A 21,029-nucleotide genomic window follows, 5' to 3' on the forward strand; every position below is an offset into this window, starting at 1 on the left:
TGTGGCAGTGATTTTCATTTCTGATAGCCTAATCTTTTGTCTCAATTCCTGCTTGAAGTGAAAGGAAAGTTAAAGCGTACTTTTTTTGAAATGCTAATCCTCCTAATTACTAACAATGCTTGTCTAACAGTTCTAAAATAAAAGCAAAACATTCCTTTTCTGCAAACTCAGGAAATGCCAATGAACTATAAGCTTAGTTTTTAAAGTTCAGAGTATTTTGGTGATGAATGTAAATCATTAAAGCAATATTAGATACACAGTTTGCTTTGACATACCAGCACCACTAATTTTTAACAAATTGTAAATCTTCCTTTATTCCTCATCTGTAAACCAGAGATAATACCATTACCTTCCTTAGTGGATTGTTGTGGCTAGCGCCACATTCATAGGAAAGTCAGTAAATGTTTCCTTCTCTTTCATTTGCTTCAAGGCGGCATACTCTTAACCGGTATTTTAACAGTGAACATAGGATATTCTTCAGAGTAGGACACGTGGTAATAGTGAGCTTGATAGATGAATATGCAAATACTATTAGGTTTAATTTATAAAGTTAAAAGTATTCCTTCACCTCGTTTTGCCCAATGTACCAAATACCTTACGTTCCTAATGAGTTTGGTTCTTTCAGCCAAAGAGGTCACGGTTTTAGCTGTTGTCAAAACAAATTTCTAAGTTGGAAAATCTTGGAACAATCTATAAATCATTACAGTTTTCACCCAACTGTGTATCTTTCCCCCCACGCAACTGGGACTTGGACTATGAACAAACGTTAACTTGCACTAGTAAGGAATTTCACTTTGCCCCCACACGAATTGGGAGAACTGAAAACACACGACGTCACAGGGTTTTGAGCTGTCAGAGATCCCTGCAGCCTTCACCTTACCAGGTGAGGACACCGAGGCGGAGGGGAAAGAAGGGCTTGCCTACGGCAGAGTCCTCTCGTTCTTTCCTGAAATAACGCACCGTTTGACAGCAGCAGGTGTGCTGTGCAGCGGACCATCAGGGCGGCCCCTGCGGAGCAGCAAAGGAACCCCTCCGCCTCAGTGCCGGCAGATTCCAGAGAGGAAAACAGGCACCCCTTTCTTGCCTGGCCACAAGCAGGGGCCCCAGTGGGCCCAGGCCCGAAAAGTGCGCTTTCCCCAGGGTCCACAGCGGCCAGCCGCCTGTCGGTTCTACCGGGAGAAGAGACCGCCACTCACCTGCTACTGGAGAGATCGCAATTCCTCGCTTGGCGTCGATTCCACACCCTCCTAGTTCGAACTGCAAAGCGCGATGGCTGCCGAGGTCCCAGCTCGCGTCAGGTCCTTCCGGGCCGGGGGGTGTTTCACTCCCTACGGTCCGCAGGACCGCAGTTCCACCCGTCCAAAGTTCCGCCTTCGCGCGGTTCCGCCGCCAGTCCCCACGCTGAGCGAGCCTGGTGGTTGGGGCCAGCCTTCCCGCAACCTGGTGTCCCCACTTCCGCCCGAAAGGGCTTCCGAGGCCTGAGGGCCTAGGCAGAGAAAGAAACGCGAATCTCTAGCTTGGGAAAATTATCCATGACAATCGTTTTTCAAAAATAGACTTTTAAAGTACCTTTTTTATTTTTTTTTATATAAATCTTTTTTTTTTTTTTTTTTTTGAGACAGAGACAGAGCATGAACGGGGGAGGGGCAGAGAGGGAGGGAGACACAGAATCGGAAACAGGCTCCAGGCTCTGAGCCATCAGCCCAGAGCCTGATGCGGGGCTCGAACTCACGGACCGCGAGATCGTGACCTGGCTGAAGTCGGAGCTTATCTGACTGCGCCACCCAGGCGCCCCATAAATCTTTTTTTTTTTTTAATTTTTTTACATTTATTTATTTTTGAGAAACAGAGTGAGACAAAGCGTGAGCGGGGGAGGGGCAGAGAGAGAAGGAGACACAGAATCTGAAGCGGGCTCCAGGCTCTAAGCAAGCGGTCAGCACAGAGCCTGATGCGGGGCTCAAACCCACGAACTGTGAGATCATGACCTGAGCCGAAGTCGGATGATCAACCGACTGAGCCACCCAGGTGCCGCTTAAAGTACCTTTTTAAAGTATACCTGTTTAGGGGCGCCTGGGTGGCTCAAGTCCCGATCTCACAGTTTGTGAGTTGGAGCCCGCGCTGTGCGCTGACTGCTCAGAGCCAGTTTGGGGTTCTCTGTCTCCTCTCTCTCTCCCTGCTCCTCCCCTGCTCTCGCGGGGGCGCGCTCTTTGTCTCAAAAATAAACATTAAAAAAAAAAAAAAAAAGTACACGAGTTTCTTGAATTGACAAGTAATTTACAAAGCTTATTATGTACCAGATAATGTGCTAGATGCTAGGTATTGAGCTTTAAGTAAGACTGTCTTGACTCGGCTGTTCTTCACTAATGGGTTAACGTTACCACCCTTAAATATGTTTAAATAAAAATACTTGCGTGCCTTGAATGGAAGTGTGATGCTCTCAAGATTGCTCTTGAGCCAGGATTCTAGGAGAGGGGAACAGGAGATGACGGTTAAAGAATGGGTTATTCGATAAATTCCCAACAAAATCTATAACTGGATGTCCCCCTTTCTGATACAGCCTCAGGAAATGGCTCAGCCCATGTGTTTTTCCTTCATATTTGTCATTTCTTCTGTCAGAACAAATTGTCCAAACTTCTCCTTCCCACCTAGCTGCATTATTTACAATCTTTAGCCCTCTCTGGTCAGAACCTCCCTCACAGACTTGGTTAATCTCTCTCTTAACAGGTTTCCCCAGCAACTGTACAATTCGCCTTACATTCAAGTTACCTTATAATTGTACAAGTAAATATGTATGATTATTTTTGAAAAGTCTCCCCAACAGACATTCTGTAAGCTTCCTGAGCTTTTCCTCATATCTGCCTTTTCCTCTCTTGAACCTATTTTCAGGGCCTGGCATACAATAGGTACTCAATTCATATGAGTTAGTGATTCATTCATAACATGAAGGATTCTAGGTACATTTTTATCCTTAAGAAATTGAAAATTTTCCCTAAAGTCCATTGATGTGAGCTAGAGAAACCTGTTGTTCCAGTCTACTCTCCTTTCCACTTATCTACTCTTGAATTCAGTTTGATTTGTGAAAATTAAGAAAAGGAAACCCCATTTAAAATGGAATCAGGAGGCCAGAAGGGAGGGCTCTCATACCCTACCACTTTTCCTCAGTTGCAGGAAGAGACTTACCTTGCATTCCCAATAGGAAAAAGCATATATTTTACTACCACAGCTGGAGGAGGGAAGAATTTTTCTTTGTTCAGCAATAGTCCAGCCAATGAGAGACTGTCACAACTCAGCCAATGAAAAGCCACTACAGTTAGAACTCCCAGTTTATTCCAATGGGCTTTTTGTTTATAATAGCCACCTCTCAACTTTGCCATTCTTCTCTAAAGAGGGGTCCTCCTTTGTTCTCTAGACTTGCAAAGCCCTAGGTTGTGTCTGGAAATGAAATTCTCTGCTATTCCAGAATAAATTCTTGTTTTCTTTCTTTCTTTTTTTTAATGTTTTATTTCTGAGATAGAGAGAGACAGAGAATGAGTGGGGGAGGGGCAGAAAGAGAGGGAGACACAGAATCTGAAGCAGGCCCCAGGCTCTGAGCTGTCAGCACAGAGCCCGACGTGGAGCTTGAATCCACGAACAGTGAGATCATGACCTGAGCCGAAGTTGGATGCTCAACCGACTGAGCCACCTAGGCGCCCCGATCTTTTCTTTTTTTTCTGGTAGGATAATTGACAACTTTATTTTTTTTAATTAAAAAACATTTTTAAAGTTTGTTTATTTTGAGAGAGACAGCGTGAGTGGGGGAGGGGCACAGATGGAGGGAAAGGGAGAATCCCAAGCAGGCTCCACACTGTCAGTGCAGAGCCCCCGCAGGGCTCCATCTCATGACAGTGAGATCATGACCTGAGCTGAAACCAAGACTGGACACTCAACCGACTGAGCCACCCAGGCACCCCAATGGATGCATTTTTAATAGAGTATAATAGAGTATAAAAGAGCACAACCTCTAGCTTCTAACATCACTAGCCAATAAAGTTCATGTATATATAAAATGGGGATTAATATCCAGAAGAGATGATATGAGAGAGAATAACATACAAAAGGAAGACAAATGGGAAAAGCATCAGGCAAGTATTTTGATCTGACTGGGTAGATTTGGGCTGGACTATTGAGGACCTTGGCTCCCAAACTATAGAGCCTTTTGAGGGTTTTGAGTACAGAAGGAACATGGTCAGAGCTGTTGTTGAAAGTTTGCTCTGGCAGTAGTGTGTGTGTTGTATTGGAATGGGTTGACTGAAAACTGAGATCAGTAATGAGATTGCTACAATCATGCGGGTGAAAGGTAACAAAAGCCTGGGTTGGTCAGTGGGAACAGAGAAATAGGGAATTGTGTGTGAGAATCTGTAAAGGTTGGAACCTATAAGATTTCGGTATTGATTGCATGTTAATAGCAAAAAGTGCGGAGATATGAAAGTTCAAAATTTTAACATAGATTACTTCTCTTTCCTCTATAACTACCTCACTGAGATAGCCAGCATCCCTGGCCTGATTTACTGCAAAAACTACATTCTTTTCCCTGAAATCAATTATTATCACAGCTGTTGGATTTTTTTTTTAACTTTTAAGTATTTACTTATTTCAGAGAGAGAGAGGGAGAGTATGTGTGTATGTGCAGGGGAGGGGCAGAAAGAGAAGGAGAGAGAGAGAATCCCAAGCAGGCTTCATGCTCAGCTCAGAGCCCTATGTGGGGCTGCGTCTCATAAATCCTGAGATCATGACCTGAGCCAAAATCAAAGCGAGATGCTTAACTGAACCACCCAGGCACCCCTGGATTTTTTTTAAGTAATCTTTAGGTCCAATGTGGGGCTCAAATTCACCACCTCCAGATCAAGAGTCAATATTCCACCAACTGAGCCAGCCAGGTGCCCTGGATTTTCTTTTTAATGCATTCTTTTGAAAGCATGAATTGGATCAAATTACTCCCCTGTTTACAATTCTTCAACTGCTTCCCAAAGCCAATAAATTCCTTACAATGCCTTATAAGTTGCTTGTGGCTCTGGCCCCTTCTACTCCTCTAATCTTGTCTCTTGCCATTCTGCCTTGCTCACCACAGCAAGCTCATTCCTGCCTCCGTGCTTTTGTAGGTGCTCTTCCCTTTTGCCAGAGCCCTTCTTCCCATTTTCTCTTTGCATAGCTAGATTTCTCATCCTTTAGATCACATCTTAAATGTCACCTCCTATCCAAATCAGGCTTCTACTTGTTATTCTCTGAGTATCGATACCTCAATAGCACTCACCAAATTGTACTCTTAAAAACATATATTTATATACATTTTTCTTTTCTGTTTCCTCCATTGTAAAATTTACAGTAGGAAGAGACCTTGTCTGTCCTGTTATGTTTTTGCTTGGTGCCTAGCAAGTGCCTGGCATATGGAAGACATTTAATCAATATTTGTTGAATGAATTAATTAAGCAATGAATGAAGGAGCTGGTGAGGTCATTTAGCAGAAAGTATGATGAAAAGATTGGTTTTAGAGGGCAAGTTGCATTTCAGATCTCTGATACTGTGGTGTGAGGGTATTGTAGAGGGTGTAGGGACAGAGGGATGTATTTGGAGTTAGAAAAGGAAAACAAATTGGGATTTGATATTGTACTTCCAGTGTTTCCTGGGAAGATGGGGCCTGGCCAGTTATACTATTAAGACTGTATTATATGGGGTACAATGTAGTATAATAGTTAAGAACCTAAAAGAATTAGGGGTACCTAAGTGGCTCAGTCAGTTAACAGTCATACTCTTGGTCTCGGCTCAGGTCATGATCTCGCAGTTCATGAGTTCCAGCCCACTTTGAACTCCGTGATGACAGTGTGGAGCTTGCTTGGGATTCTCTTTCTCTCTCTCTCTCTCTCTCTCTCTCTCTATCTCTATCTCTCTGCCTCTCCCCTGCTTGTTCTCTCTTTCTCTCTCAAAATAAATGAACTTAAAAATATTCTTTAAAAAAGAATTTAAGAATTTAAGTTATAACTTAAAAGAATTAAAGACCACATAATTTATAAACAAGTGCTAGTAATGTGCTTTAGGCAATATGTGAAATATGAACTTGTAGTGAATTAATTAGGGGCAAAACAGTCATAAGATGGGAAAAAATGACACTTTAAATTTATTCATTCAAAAACATTTAATGGACACCTGTTTAGGGTGAGGCCCCAAGCGAAGTGCTGAGAATACAGAGGTGAAAAGGACACAGTCTTTGGTCCCTCTGACACTCTAAACAAGAAGACAGATATGAAATCAAAATTACGTTAGAATGGGCAGGATATGTACAGAATTTTATTCCACTGAAGAAAGACAAACATAGACCCAAATATTTAACACTGAGGAGAAGTGCAATGAAAAAAAAAAGTAGGGTGGGATAGAGTGAGCAGGAAGGGTATGCTGAGGTGCTCAGAGAAGGGCTGAACAATAAGGTAACATTTGAATAAAGGCTGAAAGGGTGAGAGGTTGAGCCACAATGTGTATCTTGGGCAAGACCACCCGAAGTAATGGAAATAAGTATAAAAGGAAGGCTTGTGCTCGAGTAGCTAGAGAAATAGCAAGGGTGTTTGCAATGGAGTGAGTGAGAGAGGATGTGGAAGAAGACAGAGAGTTAGCAGGGCCAGGTCATGTGAGACCCTGAAGGTGGAGTCGGACTTTGGATTTTACTGAGTGCAAGATGAGAAAAGCCATGCAGAGAAACTTGATGGAACAGGCACAGGGAGCATTACAGGTGTTGGGGTACAGGAAAATAAAGACAGAATCAGTATTGAGGAGCTCAATTCAACATGTAGGATGGATTGTAGGGAGGGAAACTGGAAAAGCTATCCTAATAGTTCCAGTGCAAGATGATGAAAATTGATCTGTGGGCAGTGAGAATGGCAAGAACCACATAAAGATGAAAAGTTTTCAAAGAAATCAATGTGATTTCCTGGCTTGGTGTAGGATGAGATGAGTGTTCTTGTGATGTAGCTTCAGAGCTACTGACTTTAGATACAAACAGATGTCCTGTCATAGGCAAATGAGGCTAAAGGAACTGTTCTTAAAATGGAGTCACAAGAGAGTTTCAGAACAAACCTGTTGTTTGTAATTGAAACCATTTTTTGTTTGTTTGAAATAGGACCAATTTTTAAATAATTAAAGGACCTAAAAGAATTCTCCCTATTCTGAAAAGTAAACAGAATTGTTCCTATTTATCAGCTGACAATTCAACAGTGATGAGCAGGCAGGCAAAGGGGCCCTAGTGTGTGAGCTGGAGTCCACTTCTGCATGCTTGCAAATTTTATTAGGAATGCTGTCTACCTCTTTTGGGTCTAAATAAATAATCAACTTTAATGGAATATTCTTTGTATAGTGCTGTCTCCTTGCTGAGACTCTTTAGTGTCACTTATTTTTTTGTTTATAATCTAAAGTAGGGTTGAAGGCTTTGAAAATTATGTGCAGAAAATCTGATTCATATACATATGAATGGTATATACGTGGCAGAAGGGTCCTGTTGTTCTGGAAAACAAGGATAAAGAGGTAGAATATGTTACTGACATCAGTTTAGAAAAACATACAGTACTGTAGGGTAGGTACAGGTAGTTGACCAAAACAAAATAAAAACAATAACCTTAACAACTGGTAATAGCACTAATAATTTTTGCTTCATGTTTATGTACCTACGCTTTAAGAAGTCAGAGAGAAAAAAAAGAAGTCAGAGAATAATCTGACAATGTGTGGATGATACTTCATAAGATAATTACTTAACTTTTTAAGTTATGCTTTTACCTCAATTCCTTAAACTTAACTTCCTATTGTCCCTGAGGGTAGGCGGATGACAAATGTTGCTTTTCTTCTCAGTATTTTAAAATTGACTACATTGAACATGTAAAAAACATTTGAAAGACTTAACCAGTTTTTTGTAGAATAACAACACAGGTGGAACAAATTTTAGAAAACGCACTAACATATTATGTGCGTTTAACCTGATTTAACCAGCCATGATTTATGTCTTAAAATGGTTAATCCTTTCTACCGTTCCCCCCGCCCCCGAACACAAAGATATTGCTTAAACAGAACAAAGTCCAAAGAAAGCTTGATTTAACCAAATCAAACTCCTGTGCCAAGGTCAATAAACCATTTAAGAAGTTGCATTAAAAAAAAAAAGAAAAAAATTAAACTACTGCAAGTGTTTTTTTAAATGTTTATTTATTTTTGAGAGAGAAAGGGGGGCAGAATGTCAGGGGGGCAGAATGTCAGGGGGGCAGAATGGTGTAGGGGCAGAGAGGGAGGCACAGAATCTGAGGCAGGCTCCAGGCTGTCAGCACAGGGCCTGATGTGCAGCTCAAACTCACGAACCCTGAGATCATGACCTGAGCTGAAGTCGGACACTTAAGCAACTGAGCCACCAGGCTCAAACTACTGCAAGTTTGAGACCAGGTCTAAGCATTTGTCCCTTTGAAGACAAAGCAATAAAGTTTGACCAAAAGTTTCATCTTCATCCGAAAGAAATCTTTGTACTTGTTTGTATCTTGTTTAATTTCACACACAGCAAATAACATTTTTAACAAGGTACTGAGGCAAATGATAAAAACAGGGTTAGGATAAAATTTAACCCTTTATTATTTGAATTCTTACGGTTTACTTTCCAGGCCTGACACAGTGGTTTAACTCTTGCTTATTTTGTATGTAATTTAACATTATACAATGTAAGTGTATTTCAGAGCAGGCATTTGATATTAAATGAATTAAATAAGATGTACTTCTCCCTTCACGGATTGCAAAACGCTTGGCATGACATTTTAATCAACAGTACAAATCTATAATTTAAAGAAGAGCTTTATCATCAGCTCAGAGCAGGAAAAATCTAACTAGAATGAAGGCAGCTAAAATGATTACCAAGATCATCAATTAACTGTATTATCCAGTCACTCCGGTTTCTACTTCCCTTTGGCCTCAAAAGTTTAAAAAAAAAAAAAAAAGTCTACTTGCCCCAAAAGGGAGTTTGAATGCTTTACCTTACTGTAAACTCCTAGAAGAGGAAATAAAACTGCCATTTAAATGTGCTGTTAATGAACCTTCGCATGACTCTATGAATCAGTGAGTTTCAAAATTAAAATTAGTTGGTGTCCTCTAGTCAAAAAACAAAGGCTTCCTCCTTGATTTGATTACCCTTTTTTAAATGTTTATTTTTGAGAGAGAGAGAAAGAGACAGAGCGTCAGCGGGGGAGGGGAAGAGAGAGAGGGAGACAGAAACTGAAGCAGGCTCCAGGCTCTGAGCTGTCAGCACAGAGTCTAATGCAGCGCTGCAACTCATAAACCAGCAGATGATGATGACTTGAGCCAAGCCACCCAGTCGCCCTGATTATACTTTTTTGTTTTTAAAGGACACAAATCTTTTTATTTTTTTTTATTTTGAGAGAGAGAGAAAGCGCGAGCGAGCGAGAGCAGGAGGAGGGGCAGAGAGAAAGGGAAAGAGAGAAACCCAAACAGGCTCCACACTGTCAGTGCAGAGGCCCCTACAGGCTCCATTTCAGGACAGCGAGATCATGACCTAAGCCCACTCAGCTACCCCTGCTACCGATTTGATTACATTTTTAACACACGTACATAATTAGCTACTCCCTTAAAAAAAAAGCCACTCCTTTAAATTTACACCTGTAATATGGTGATGAAATGTAAAATGAAATACTGCAATGAATATTAGTCGGTTCGGCTACCAGAGGTATTGTCTCAACAGAGGACTTTGACGTCTGTCGTCTCTGGTAATTTTCACAAAAGCAAGAGGAGAGGCAGTGTCAGTCCTACCCCTGGAAAGCAGCTACTGAAGCCCTGACTGCTCTCAGATCCCGGCACTGCGGGCGAGATGACGTTTACCACGGTGGGGATTTCCGTAGAGGTGACACACGCCACTTCCGGCCGACGGTGAGACTCAGTGACGTGGCTGGGGAAGTCTAGCACGGTACTTCGGGCTGGGACACCCGGAGCTGTCAGGTGGCTTCTGGGCAGCCCCGAGGGGAGAAGACTGCGCACCGACATCAACAGCAGCTGCGAGCCCGGAGCCGGAAGTGCCACGTGTCCCTATTGCGCCTGCGCGGCTCCCGGCTGACAGCCACTTCCGGCCGGGGCCTCTTCTCGTTAGGCTGCCGCCTTTCAGCCGGGTGTTCTCGGCTTCTCCGGTCTGACTCCCAAACCTCAGCTCCCAGGCCAAGCTGTGGCCGCTGGCCGGCTGGGAAGAATGCCGTGCTGTACCTAAACACTTGATGCACCGCCCTTTCTCCTCCTCGCTACAGTCGAGTCGTTAGCGCCTTCCCTCCGCTTCCAGCAGTGGTCTTTCACCTCTTTGGTTTGGCGCTGTCGTAGACCCCGACCAGCCCCTTCCAACCCCGATACGCACCGTCGTCATGTCCCAGCCGGGGATACCGATCTCCGGCGGCGCCCCAGCCGGCCTCCAGGCCCAGAACGGGGCCGCCTCGGCCTCGGGGTCTCTCTACACCAACGGTAAGTACAGCCCTGGGGCGGGCGGCTGGCGCAGCCTGGGTCCGAGTTCAAGCTGACCTTTGGTTACTGCAGCTGCCTGTGGCAACCGGAGGAGAGGGTAACCTCCCGGCCGGGGGAATGAGCGGGTGATGGTGGGCGCCTAGGCCAAGGAGACGGCGGTGAATATGCAGCCGCAACCCGGGGCTCTTGTTGATGTTTCATGTTTATTCATTCGTTCGCTGAACAATTAATGACCACTTGCTGTATGTAACACCCTGGGTATACATAGATGAAAAATACAGATTCGATGCATACCTCAGAACTCGCATACAAGACTCATAGTGCCTGTTTATGTGCTTTCTTCCTCCGTGCCACTTCACCCTGTCTTCCAGAGAGCAGAGATCGGGGGCTGATTATTTTCAGTTCCGCAGTGCCTGCAGTGGGGTGGGGGTCTTAGTCGGAATTGGAGGAGATGAATGAATGATGGTGTTTTTGGGATTCCTCTCTCTCTCTCTATTAATGTTTTTATTTATTTTTGAGACAGAAAGAGAGCATGAGCAGGGGAGGGGCAGAGAGAGAAGGAGACACAGAATCCGAAGCAGGCTCCGGGCTCTGAGCTGGCAGCACAGAGCCTGACGTGGGGTTCGAACTCATCAACCGTGAGATCATGACCTGAGCCGAAGTCGGACGCTTAACCGACTGAGCCACCCAGGCACCCCTTGGGAGTCCTCTTTTAAGGCCTGCTCATCTCTTCCAAAATTTTACCCAAATTGTACCTAGGCCACGTGTTCAGTTTTCCAGTTTTGGAGGAACGAAATATTAAATCTCTTGTTTGATTTACAGAGGTCTTTACCTCACTTGAAAAAAGTGGTTAGATACACCTCTGAACCTCCCTTCCACAGCGTACAATGTGGCACTACAATTTGTCATTTGGTGTGAGAGTTGTATAGTTTTATGCTTCTTCTGAGCTTCTTTACATTGTCCTACATTGTGATTTGCTAAGCTTACTATAATTATAGTAGAGAAAGAAAGATTTTTTTGCCAACATCTGATTTTGCCAAATTACTGATTTACTTATAAATCTTTGACTTGTGGAAAGAAAACTAATAGAATAAAACTAAAATAAATTACTCCTTGGAAACTAAGATTGTTGTGAAGTTCTGGAAAATAGCCAGTGATTATATTAGCTAATTTACATTATGTTTAGAGAAGACTACTGTTTTCTTTACAAAGAAGGCTCTAAAAGACTTTTAAAAATGTCTATGAGTAGGCAGGTTTGTAGGCAGAAGCAGGAATAAGTATAAGTACTGTAATGGTGTTAAGTTGAATGAATTGTTCTTTCTCATATTTGTGGTAACAGATTAAGTAAACTGTTTTATTCTAGACTACTTAGTAACATTTACGGTGGGGATGAAATCATTTTAAGACTTTCACTTTAAGGTAAAAAAAAAAAAACTTAAGCAAAATGTCCTGTGGCTGTGGCTTTTTCTTACAATCCATACATTGCAATTTTACATGAGTTTTAAATGGCAAATCCTGCAAATATGCGTGTAAGTTTATATGTAATTGTGATAATTTTGAAACATTAAAGGAATTTAGCCACTGCAATGTGTAGTATAAAAGATGTTGTCACTATGATGATTTATTCCTATCCACGGACATTTGTTACACATCTCTTAAGTTCTGTCCTTGGGACTGTAAAAGAGAATAAGAAAACAGTCCCTGTACACAGGTTGCCCAGGACCAATAGGGATTCACTTAGGAAAGGAAATCATAGGACTGCAAATACATACACTTTTTAAAGATACAATTTCGAAAGTCTTTATAATCTCCATTTCTAAAATTTTTTTGTAGAATTATTCTAGTAAAGTGGCTAATGACCTCTATTGGGTTTCTTTGTTCATCCCACTAATAATAAAGTCAGTAGGGATGTGATAGAGAATTGGAGAAGGCTTTTCTCTAGAAGGTGAAAGAAAAAAGTTCAGTGCTGGAATCTAATTTTATTGGTTAACTCTTTTAAGGCAGTTATTGGTGCTTAAATATTCTTTTGAATATATATATATATTTAACGTTTATTTATTTTTTGAGACAGAGAGAGACAGAGCATGAATGGGAGAGGGTCAGAGAGAGGGAAACACAGAATCTGAAACAGGCTCCAGGCTCTGAGCTGTCAGCCCAGAGCCTGTCGCGGGGCTGGAACTCACCGACCGCGAGATCATGACCTGAGCCGAAGTCGGCCGCCCAACCGACTGAGCCACCCAGGCGCCCTTCTTTTGAATATTTGTATGCTTTAGATTTAATGTAACTTTTAAAAACCGTGGTTGACACATAATGTTACATTAGTTTGAGGTGTGCAACATTCTGATTGGACTTTTCTTTGTCTTAGGCTGCTCTCGCCACCAGTATAGCTACCATCTCTCACCATACAACCCTATTACAACACCACTGACTGTACCTCCTAAGGTAGCTTTCTTAAATTACATATTACAGTTCAGTTGAATATTCAGATATTTTTTAGATAGTCAAAAGACTGAATAGTTTTTCATTTTTCTGTAACTTTGTATCATATTTTATAGTGTCATTTTTTTGTTAATTTTTTTTTTTAATTTTTCATTTTTGAAAGAGAGAGTGTGACAGAGTGCTAGTAGGGGAGGAGCAGAGAGAGACTGAGACACAGAACTTGAAGCTGATCTGTCAGCACAGAGCCTGGTGTGGGGCTCAAACCCACGAGCTGTGAGATCATGACCTAAGCCGAAGTCAGATGCTTAACTGACTGAGCCACCCAGGTGCCCCATTATTATTATTATTTTTTTTATTTTAGAGAGTTTAAACTTGGGGGAGAGGGGCAGGGGGAGAGAGAGAATCTTAAGCAGGCCCCACACTCAGCATGGAGCCCTGCCTGGGGCTTGATCCCATAACTGTGGGATCATGACCTGAGCCAAAATCAAAGTCAGATGCTTAACTGACTGAGCCTTGCAGGCACCCCTATGGTGTCATTATATTACATAATTCCTCACACACAAGACATTTTTTTTCTGTAGTGGATTGTTACATGGCATTACAATCTAAAGGTTGTCTAGACATGTTTTTCTGAGCCTGTATAGATTTGTGTACACATATTTCCTTTGCAAAAATTGACAGTGAAACTGTAAGACTATTTGAACTGGCATATCTTCATCTCATTAGTATGTAATAAGGTTAAAGGCAAATCATTCCTCCCACCTTTTTTTTTTTTTTTTAAGATAATATTTTTGGGGGCACCTGGGTGGCTCAGTCAGTTAAGTGTCCAACTTTGGTCCAGGTCATGAACTTGCATTTCGTGGGTTCGAGCCCTGTTTCAGGCTCTATGCTGACAGCTCAGAGCCTGGAGCCTGCTTCAGATTCTGTGTCTCTCTCTCTCTCTGTCTGCCCCTCCTCCACCCATGCTCTGTCTCTGTCTCTGTCTTTGTGTCTGTCTCTGTCTCTCTCAAAAATAAACATTAAAAATTTTTTTAAAAAGATTTTTTTTTTTTTTTAAAGTAATGTCTGTATCCAGTGTGAGGCTTGAACTCACAACCCTGAGATCAGGGGTTACATACTCCATGGACTAAGGCAGACAGGTGCTCCTCATGACTCCTACTTTTTTTGTTTTTAATGTTTATTTTTGAGAGAGACAGCACTAGCTGGGGAGGTGCGGGGGGGTACAGGGGTAGACAGGATTCAAAGCAGGCTCCATGCTGACAGCAGCAAGCCCTATGTGGAGCTCGAACTCAGGAACTGTGAGATCATGGACGCTCAACCGACTGAGCCACCCAGGCACCCCCACTTTTTTTTTTAGTTAGTTAGTTAGTTAATTAATTAATTTATTTATTTATTTAGAGAGTGCGTGTGCACGAGTGCAAGCTGGGGAAGAGGAGAGAGATGGGGGAGAGAATCCCAAGCAGGCTCTGCACTGTCAGCTTGAAACCGGATGTGGGGCTCTAACTCACAAACTGTGAGATCACGACCTGAGCCAAAACCAAGAGTCCAACGCTTAACTGACCATGCACTTAGGCGCCCCTGACTCCCACTTTTAATTAGCAGTTTAATTGACTATTTGGGTCAGCTTGCTAAGGCAAGCAAGTTTTATTAATTTTATGCAGTTTTATTAATTTTATGTGTTGCAATATTTATGTAATAATCACTTTTTCCCATGTAGATTAAAGGTGAGAAGGATATTTGCCCTTCTCTGTCCCAACCAGATTTTCCTGTTGTATTGTTATTTTATAAAATAACATCTGTCTGCCTGCTAGACTGTAAATCCTGTGATAACAAGGATATTTATCTGCTTTTGCACATCATCCTTTCTCTAGCTCTCCACATGGTGTCTAGCATATTAGAAATTAACCAGTTTTATTGAATGAAAGTTTTAGAATTGGGTATTTTGCAATTTAACTCACTAAATCCGTATTCACTTAGTATAAGATTAGAGCTTAATTCCAACTCCTTTTCTGGTGAATTTTTCCATGGATTTTTTTTTTTTTTTTTTTTTTTTTTTTTTACAACATTAGCAGTTAAAATAATAGAATTTTGCTGGGGCGGGGCTGGTATTGTTTGGTCATCAATTTAAATGCTAAGACTTGTGCTCCTATCTCTATTGTAGGCATGATGGAAATGTAGATGTTTTTTAGTTTCACAATGATGTAAACCATGTTTATGCCTGTGTACTTGACATAAGAAGTCTTTTGTCATGATTAAACTATGCTATGAATAAAATTGGTATGTGGTCTGTAGCAATGATTGTTGTGGCCCTTTCATGTTTTCAGTGGGGGGCAGTAACTTTGGACTTCCATAAAGTGTTTGTATATGTCTATGAAAACTTAAGGTGTTCAGCTTCTTGTCTGTCTCTGCTGATGGACTGGAAGTTCCTGAAAGACAATTGTAACCATAAGAATTAACATTTATTGTTTACTTACTCCATGCCCAGTGCTAGGTTGCATTATCTGCATCATCTCATTTAATCCTCACAACAGCCCTATGGAGTAAGAACTGTTAAGTACTGACGAGGAAACTGTAATGAGTGGGCAAGGAACTAGTTCAAAGTCACACAGATAATAAATTGTGGATCCTAGCTTCAAACCTAGGAGGTCTCATTTAAACACTGTTACTGAGTTTATCTGGTTTGTTATCTCTGAATCCCGGGACCTAGCATCTTAAATTAGATTCTCAATCAAGGATCAGAACATTTTCTTGTATTTCTTTGTGTAGGTGGATGCATATAATTGTAGTAAGTATTTGCTTATATTTTTTAAACCTTCCACCTAGTTTATTTTCTTTTGGATTATAATTAATATATGACCTGACCCTTACTTTTGTTAGTATATAGTCAATTTTTTTGACGATTTCAGCATCACATTTCATAAATGTCTTCTAGATCCTGAAATTGAGCCTCCTCCCGCTTAAATTCCTTGCATTTGCTTTTCTCTTTCCATTGTTTCCTTAAAGCCCTTATTTTTAGTGACTGACCCACAAGTTGTATTCATTCAGTAGCATCCATTTGTTGCACTTGTAGTTTCAGTTAGTCAGCTCTTTAAGTGATCAGAATATATTTTGATGTGTGGGGTGACGTGATGAATCAAAAAAATTTTCCCAGTACTTAATTTGCCCTTCAAACCTGTTGTATTTAAAAGCATATACACCTGGGACACTTGGGTGGCTCATTTAGTTAAGCATTTGACTCTTGATTATGGCTCGGGTCGTGATATCACTATTCATGAGTTCAAGCCCTGTATCAAACTCTGTGCTGACAGGGCCGAGACTGCTTGTGATTCTCTCTCCCTCTTTCTCTGTTCCTCCCCCTGCTTGTGCACTCTCTTTCTCAAAATAGATAAATATAGTCTAAAAAAAACCCCACATACACACAAAAAAGGAACTTTTCAAGGTTTAAGAAATGTATTGCTATCTAAAATGTGATTCTTTAAATGATTTTTAAAATTTAGTTTTATTTTTTGTTTAATTTTTTTTTTCAACGTTTATTTATTTTTGGGACAGAGAGAGACAGAGCATGAACGGGGGAGGGGCAGAGAGAGGGAGACACAGAATCGGAAACAGGCTCCAGGCTCTTGAGCCATCAGCTCAGCTCAGAGCCTGACGCGGGGCTCGAACTCACGGACCGCGAGATCGTGACCTGGCTGAAGTCGGACGCTTAACCGACTGCGCCACCCAGGCGCCCCTAATTTTTTTTTTTTTTTTTAACATAGAGAGAGAGCAAGAGAGAGTGTGAGTGGGGCAGAGAGAGAGGGAGACACAGAATCCAAAGCTATCAGCACAGAGCCCAATGTGGGGCTTGAACCCACGAACCATGAGATCATGACCTGAGCCGAAGTCAGACGCTTAACCGACTGAGCCACTCAGACACCCCCTCTTTTTTTTAATTTTAGAGATGCAAGTGAGAGTGAGTGCCGGAGCGGGACACAGAGAGAGAGGGAGAGAGAATGAGAATCTTAAGGCTCCATGCTCAGTACAGAGCCCAAGGCAGGGCTCAATCCCACAACCCTGGGATCATGACCTGAGCTGAAATCAGGAGCTGGATGCTCAATTGACTGAGCTATTCAGGCCCTGCTAAAATGTGATATTTTTGAATACTTGGTTACTTTTCTCTTTTTTTTATACTTACATGAAATAATTTGAACTGGTCATTAGGTTGGATTCATGTATGATAGCTGGAAAGTATAAACTGTCCTTGGTAAATATTAGCTCCATATGTATTTGCTGAATGGATTCATGAATGAATTGCTTAAGAATACAAAGATCATAAGTCTTTTTCTTACCTGAAATTTGAGGGGAAACCATGCCAGACTACATCTCTTCCTTTTACTATTAAATTTGCATGAAAGGGGTAGTTTATTCAGGGTGCTTTTGTGACTGTTGAGTAGGCTTTCTTGAAGAAACTTTTAAAATTATAATTTGCTTAGCATTCATTGGGATAGTATGCAGAAGTATCTCAGTTTTTGCATGCTAGATTTCACGAATAATCATGTATCAATAATTTTTCAAATCAGTGGTTTTTAAACTTTATAAAGTTTCATTCTGAAGTACCTGAGAACCATGACTACATGAAATTTTTACTAATGCAGATTCTGGGATCCCATTGAGTACACTAGGAATTTATAAAGGTGGAACCTATGATCACTTTGATTCTGAAGCCGCTGTTTGGGTAATTGAGAAGTCGTCATTTGCTTTTATTTTCTTTTATTTATTTATTTATTTTTAACATTTATTCATTTTTGAGAGTGAGAGAGACAGAGCATGAGTGGGGGAGGGACAGAGAGTGAGGGAGACACAGAATCCAAAACAGGCTTCAGGCTCTGATCTGTCACCACAGAGCCTGACACAGGGCTCGAACTCACGGACCGCGAGATCATAACCTGAGCCGAAGTTGGATGCTTAACCAACTGAGCCACCCAGGCACCCCATGGAACTTTTGATATCATGGAGAAGAGTTTCCCCAAAAGTAACTGACAGTGTTTTTACACTTATCAAAACTTAGTGTCCTGATAGAAAACTGGTAAAATCAAGGCAGGGAGATACTGGGAGATACAAGAACAAATACCATGTTATTCTTAGTTTTGTTTGATGAGTACTTTTTTCTTTTTTTTAATGTTTTTATTTATTTTTGAGATAGAGACAGAGCCTGAGTCGGGGAGGGACAGAGAGACGAGACACAGAATCTGAAGCAGGCTTCAGGCTCCAAGCTGTCAGCACTGCAAGATCGTGACCTGAGCTGAAGCTGGACGCTTAACCGACTGAGCCACCCAGGCGCCCCTCATCTGCTTTTGTTTTAATCTCTTGTTTGGTTCTTTGCCTATTTACCCTCTCTGAATTTGGCTTCTACTTCCACACACATCCCAAAACAACCCTAAACAAGGCCCCAAAGGACTTTTTGGTTACTAAGTACAAAAAATGTCTTTTCAATTCTCATTGTATTTTTCAAGCAGCAACTGATAACCTTTACCACTACTTGTTTTCATTTCAGACCCTTCTGGTTTGTTTGCTACTTTTTTAACAGTAATATTCTCAATATTTCCACCTTTTTTTGTTGCCTTTTCCTTCGGTCTCTCTTTTTTTTTTTTTTAATTTTTTAAGTTTACATATTTTGAGAGAGAGAAAGCACACGTGTGGGTGGGGAGGGGCAGAGAGAGAGGAGAGAGAATGCAAAGTAGGCTCCGTGCTGTCAGTGAGTTGAGGGGCTCATCTCAAGAACCATGAGAGCATGATCTGAGCTAAAATCAGGAGTCAGATGCCTAACCACCTGAACCACTCAGGTGCCCCTCTTCTCTTTCTTAAATGTTGGTGTTCCTCAGGGTTCTGACCTGGTTCTCTTCTTTTTCTTTCTTGCTTTTTAAAAATATATAACAATAAGGGTGGCTGGGTGACTCAGTACAGCATGTGACTTTTGATCTCCGAGTTTTGAGTTTGAGCCCTACATTCAGTGTAGAGATTATGCTAAAAAAGTAAATAAATGAACTTAAAGTCTTCAAGAAAATAACAAATATTATTTCACATAATTTCTGTGGCGGGGTTTCTTCTTTCCCTACTCTATACTCTCTGGATATCATTAATTCCCATGGTATCAAATGTTATGCATATGCCAGTGATTACCAAAGTTATATCATAAGCAGAAACCCATCTCTTTGGCTGCAAATAGTTGTCTTTCTGTTGTACCTCTGTACTTGGATTTCTTGGTACCAACTGAAAGTATGTTTTTATTATTTATTTTTTTATTTTATTTTTTTAAAATTTATATCCAAATTAGTTAGCATATAGTGCAACAATGATTTCATGGATTTCATGGATTATGTCCCTTACCCATTTAGCCCATCCCCCATCCCAACCCCCTCCAGTAACCCTCTGTTTGTTCTCCATATTTAAGAGTCTCTTATGCTTTGTCCCCCTCCCTGTTTTTATATTATTTTTGTTTCCCTTTCCTTGTGTTCACTTGTTTTGTCTTTGAAAGTGCTCATATGAGTGAAGTCATATGACATTTGTCTTTCTCTGACTAATTTCACTTAGCATAATACCCTCCAGTTCCATTCACATAGTCGCAAATGGCAAGATTTCATTCCTTTTTATTGCCGAGTAATACCCCATTGTATAGATATACCACATCTTCTTTATCCGTTCAGCCACCAGTGGACATTTGGGGTTCTTTCCATACTTTGGCTATTGTTGATAGTGCTGCTATAAACATTGGGGTGCATGTGTCCCTTCGAAACAGCACACCTGTATCCCTTGGATAAATACCTAGTAGTGCAATTGCTGGGTCATAGGGTAGTTCTATTTTTAATTTTTTGAGGAACCTCCATATTGTTTTCCAGAGTGGCTGCATCAGCTTGCATTCTCAGCAAGTATGTTTAATTTTCCAGCCCCTCTTCCTTTTGCTATTCTCTGCCTTCTCCAATTCTTTTCTTCTCCTTCTATCCAGTGAATGGCACTATCATCCACTGAGTTGTTCAGGTTAGAATCTGGAGAGTTAACCTTGATTGCTTCCCCTTTTCAGTTCACATCAGTTCACATATTCAGTTCCACGTCAAATCCTATCAGTTCTATTTCTTCAGTTTTTTAAAACTTAAGTAATGTACAGGTATTAAATATTTCTTTGCAACCCCAATGTTAAATTATTTTTTATAAAATGTATATGCAAACACAAAACTAGCCATAAATTTCATATGTTAATAGCTGGAGTGCAATGTAAAACCTAAACAAATTAAAATAAAAACATCTACAAAAGCAGTACAGTTCAAAGTTAAAACATTAAGTAATGTGATGGGTTATGTTTGACTGAAGCCAAAATTGATTGGATTGTTTTTATTTTGAACATGTTGGAACATCATTTGCATGATTATCATAGTCACTGTTTTCTTTTTCTTTTCTTTCATTTACTTTTTGTTTTTTAATGTTTTTAAGGTTTATTTATTTTTGAGAGAGAGAGAGCACGAGTGGGGAAGGGGCAGAGAGAGAGGGAGACACAATCCCAAGCAAGGTCCAGGCTTTGAGCTGTGAGCCCAAAGCCCCATGCACGGTTCTAACCCACAAACCATGAGATCATGACCTGAGCTGAAGTCAGATGCTTAACTGACTGAGCCACCCAGGCACCCTTGTTTTTTCTTTTTAAAGATGAGACTTATTTTCACTTGTCAGTGAGGAAGAATTTTCTTTCTACCCTGTTAGTTTTGGTGTTTGGGGGCCTGTGAATTAAAGTGGCAAGAGACAGATCAACAAGAGAAGAGACATAATTTTCATATGTATCATGAGAGTTTACAAAAATGTGACTCAAGGAGGCAAATAAATAGACTTTAGGACTTACGTATCATCTTAATAGGGGAAGGGGGGAGAGAGAAGGGTGCTTATGGGAAAACAAATGATTTTAGGAAAGATAAATGGGACCTTAGTAGAATATATGGGAAATTTGGTAGTTCTGTGACAATGCATGTTTAGGTGTGGTGTGGAGACTTCTCATCACATGAAATGATTTTAGGAAAGATAAATGGGACCTTAGTAGAATATATGGGAAATTTGGTAGTTCT

At 41.0% G+C, this 21,029-nt stretch overlaps 2 protein-coding genes across 6 annotated transcripts in view; one reads left to right on the plus strand and one right to left on the minus strand.

The window, feature by feature from the left end:
* SAR1B (secretion associated Ras related GTPase 1B) overlaps nt 1–10,117 on the minus strand; it is a 32,784-nt gene extending 22,667 nt beyond the window's left edge. The window contains exons 1-3 of one of the 4 annotated variants that reach the window (XR_007149564.1): nt 9,883–10,117; nt 2,416–2,462; nt 1,197–1,486 (exon numbers count right to left, since the gene is read on the minus strand). The gene's annotated coding sequence lies outside the window, so the exon portion shown is untranslated. Of the gene's footprint in view, nt 1–1,196; nt 1,548–2,415; nt 2,463–9,813 lie in introns of those variants that run through there. The other 3 variants (XR_007149552.1, XM_047846272.1, XM_047846193.1) reach the window with 3 other exon arrangements.
* SEC24A (SEC24 homolog A, COPII coat complex component) overlaps nt 10,117–21,029 on the plus strand; it is a 73,826-nt gene continuing 62,913 nt past the window's right edge. For both annotated transcript variants that reach the window (XM_047846008.1, XM_047846085.1), the window contains exon 1: nt 10,117–10,506. In XM_047846008.1, coding sequence (XP_047701964.1) covers nt 10,410–10,506 — 97 coding nt within the window. In that variant the 5' untranslated portion in view covers nt 10,117–10,409. The remainder of the gene's footprint in view (nt 10,507–21,029) is intronic.

Source organism: Prionailurus viverrinus, chromosome A1 (assembly GCF_022837055.1).
Source record: "Prionailurus viverrinus isolate Anna chromosome A1, UM_Priviv_1.0, whole genome shotgun sequence".
In the NCBI taxonomy this organism is placed as follows: domain Eukaryota; kingdom Metazoa; phylum Chordata; class Mammalia; order Carnivora; family Felidae; genus Prionailurus; species Prionailurus viverrinus.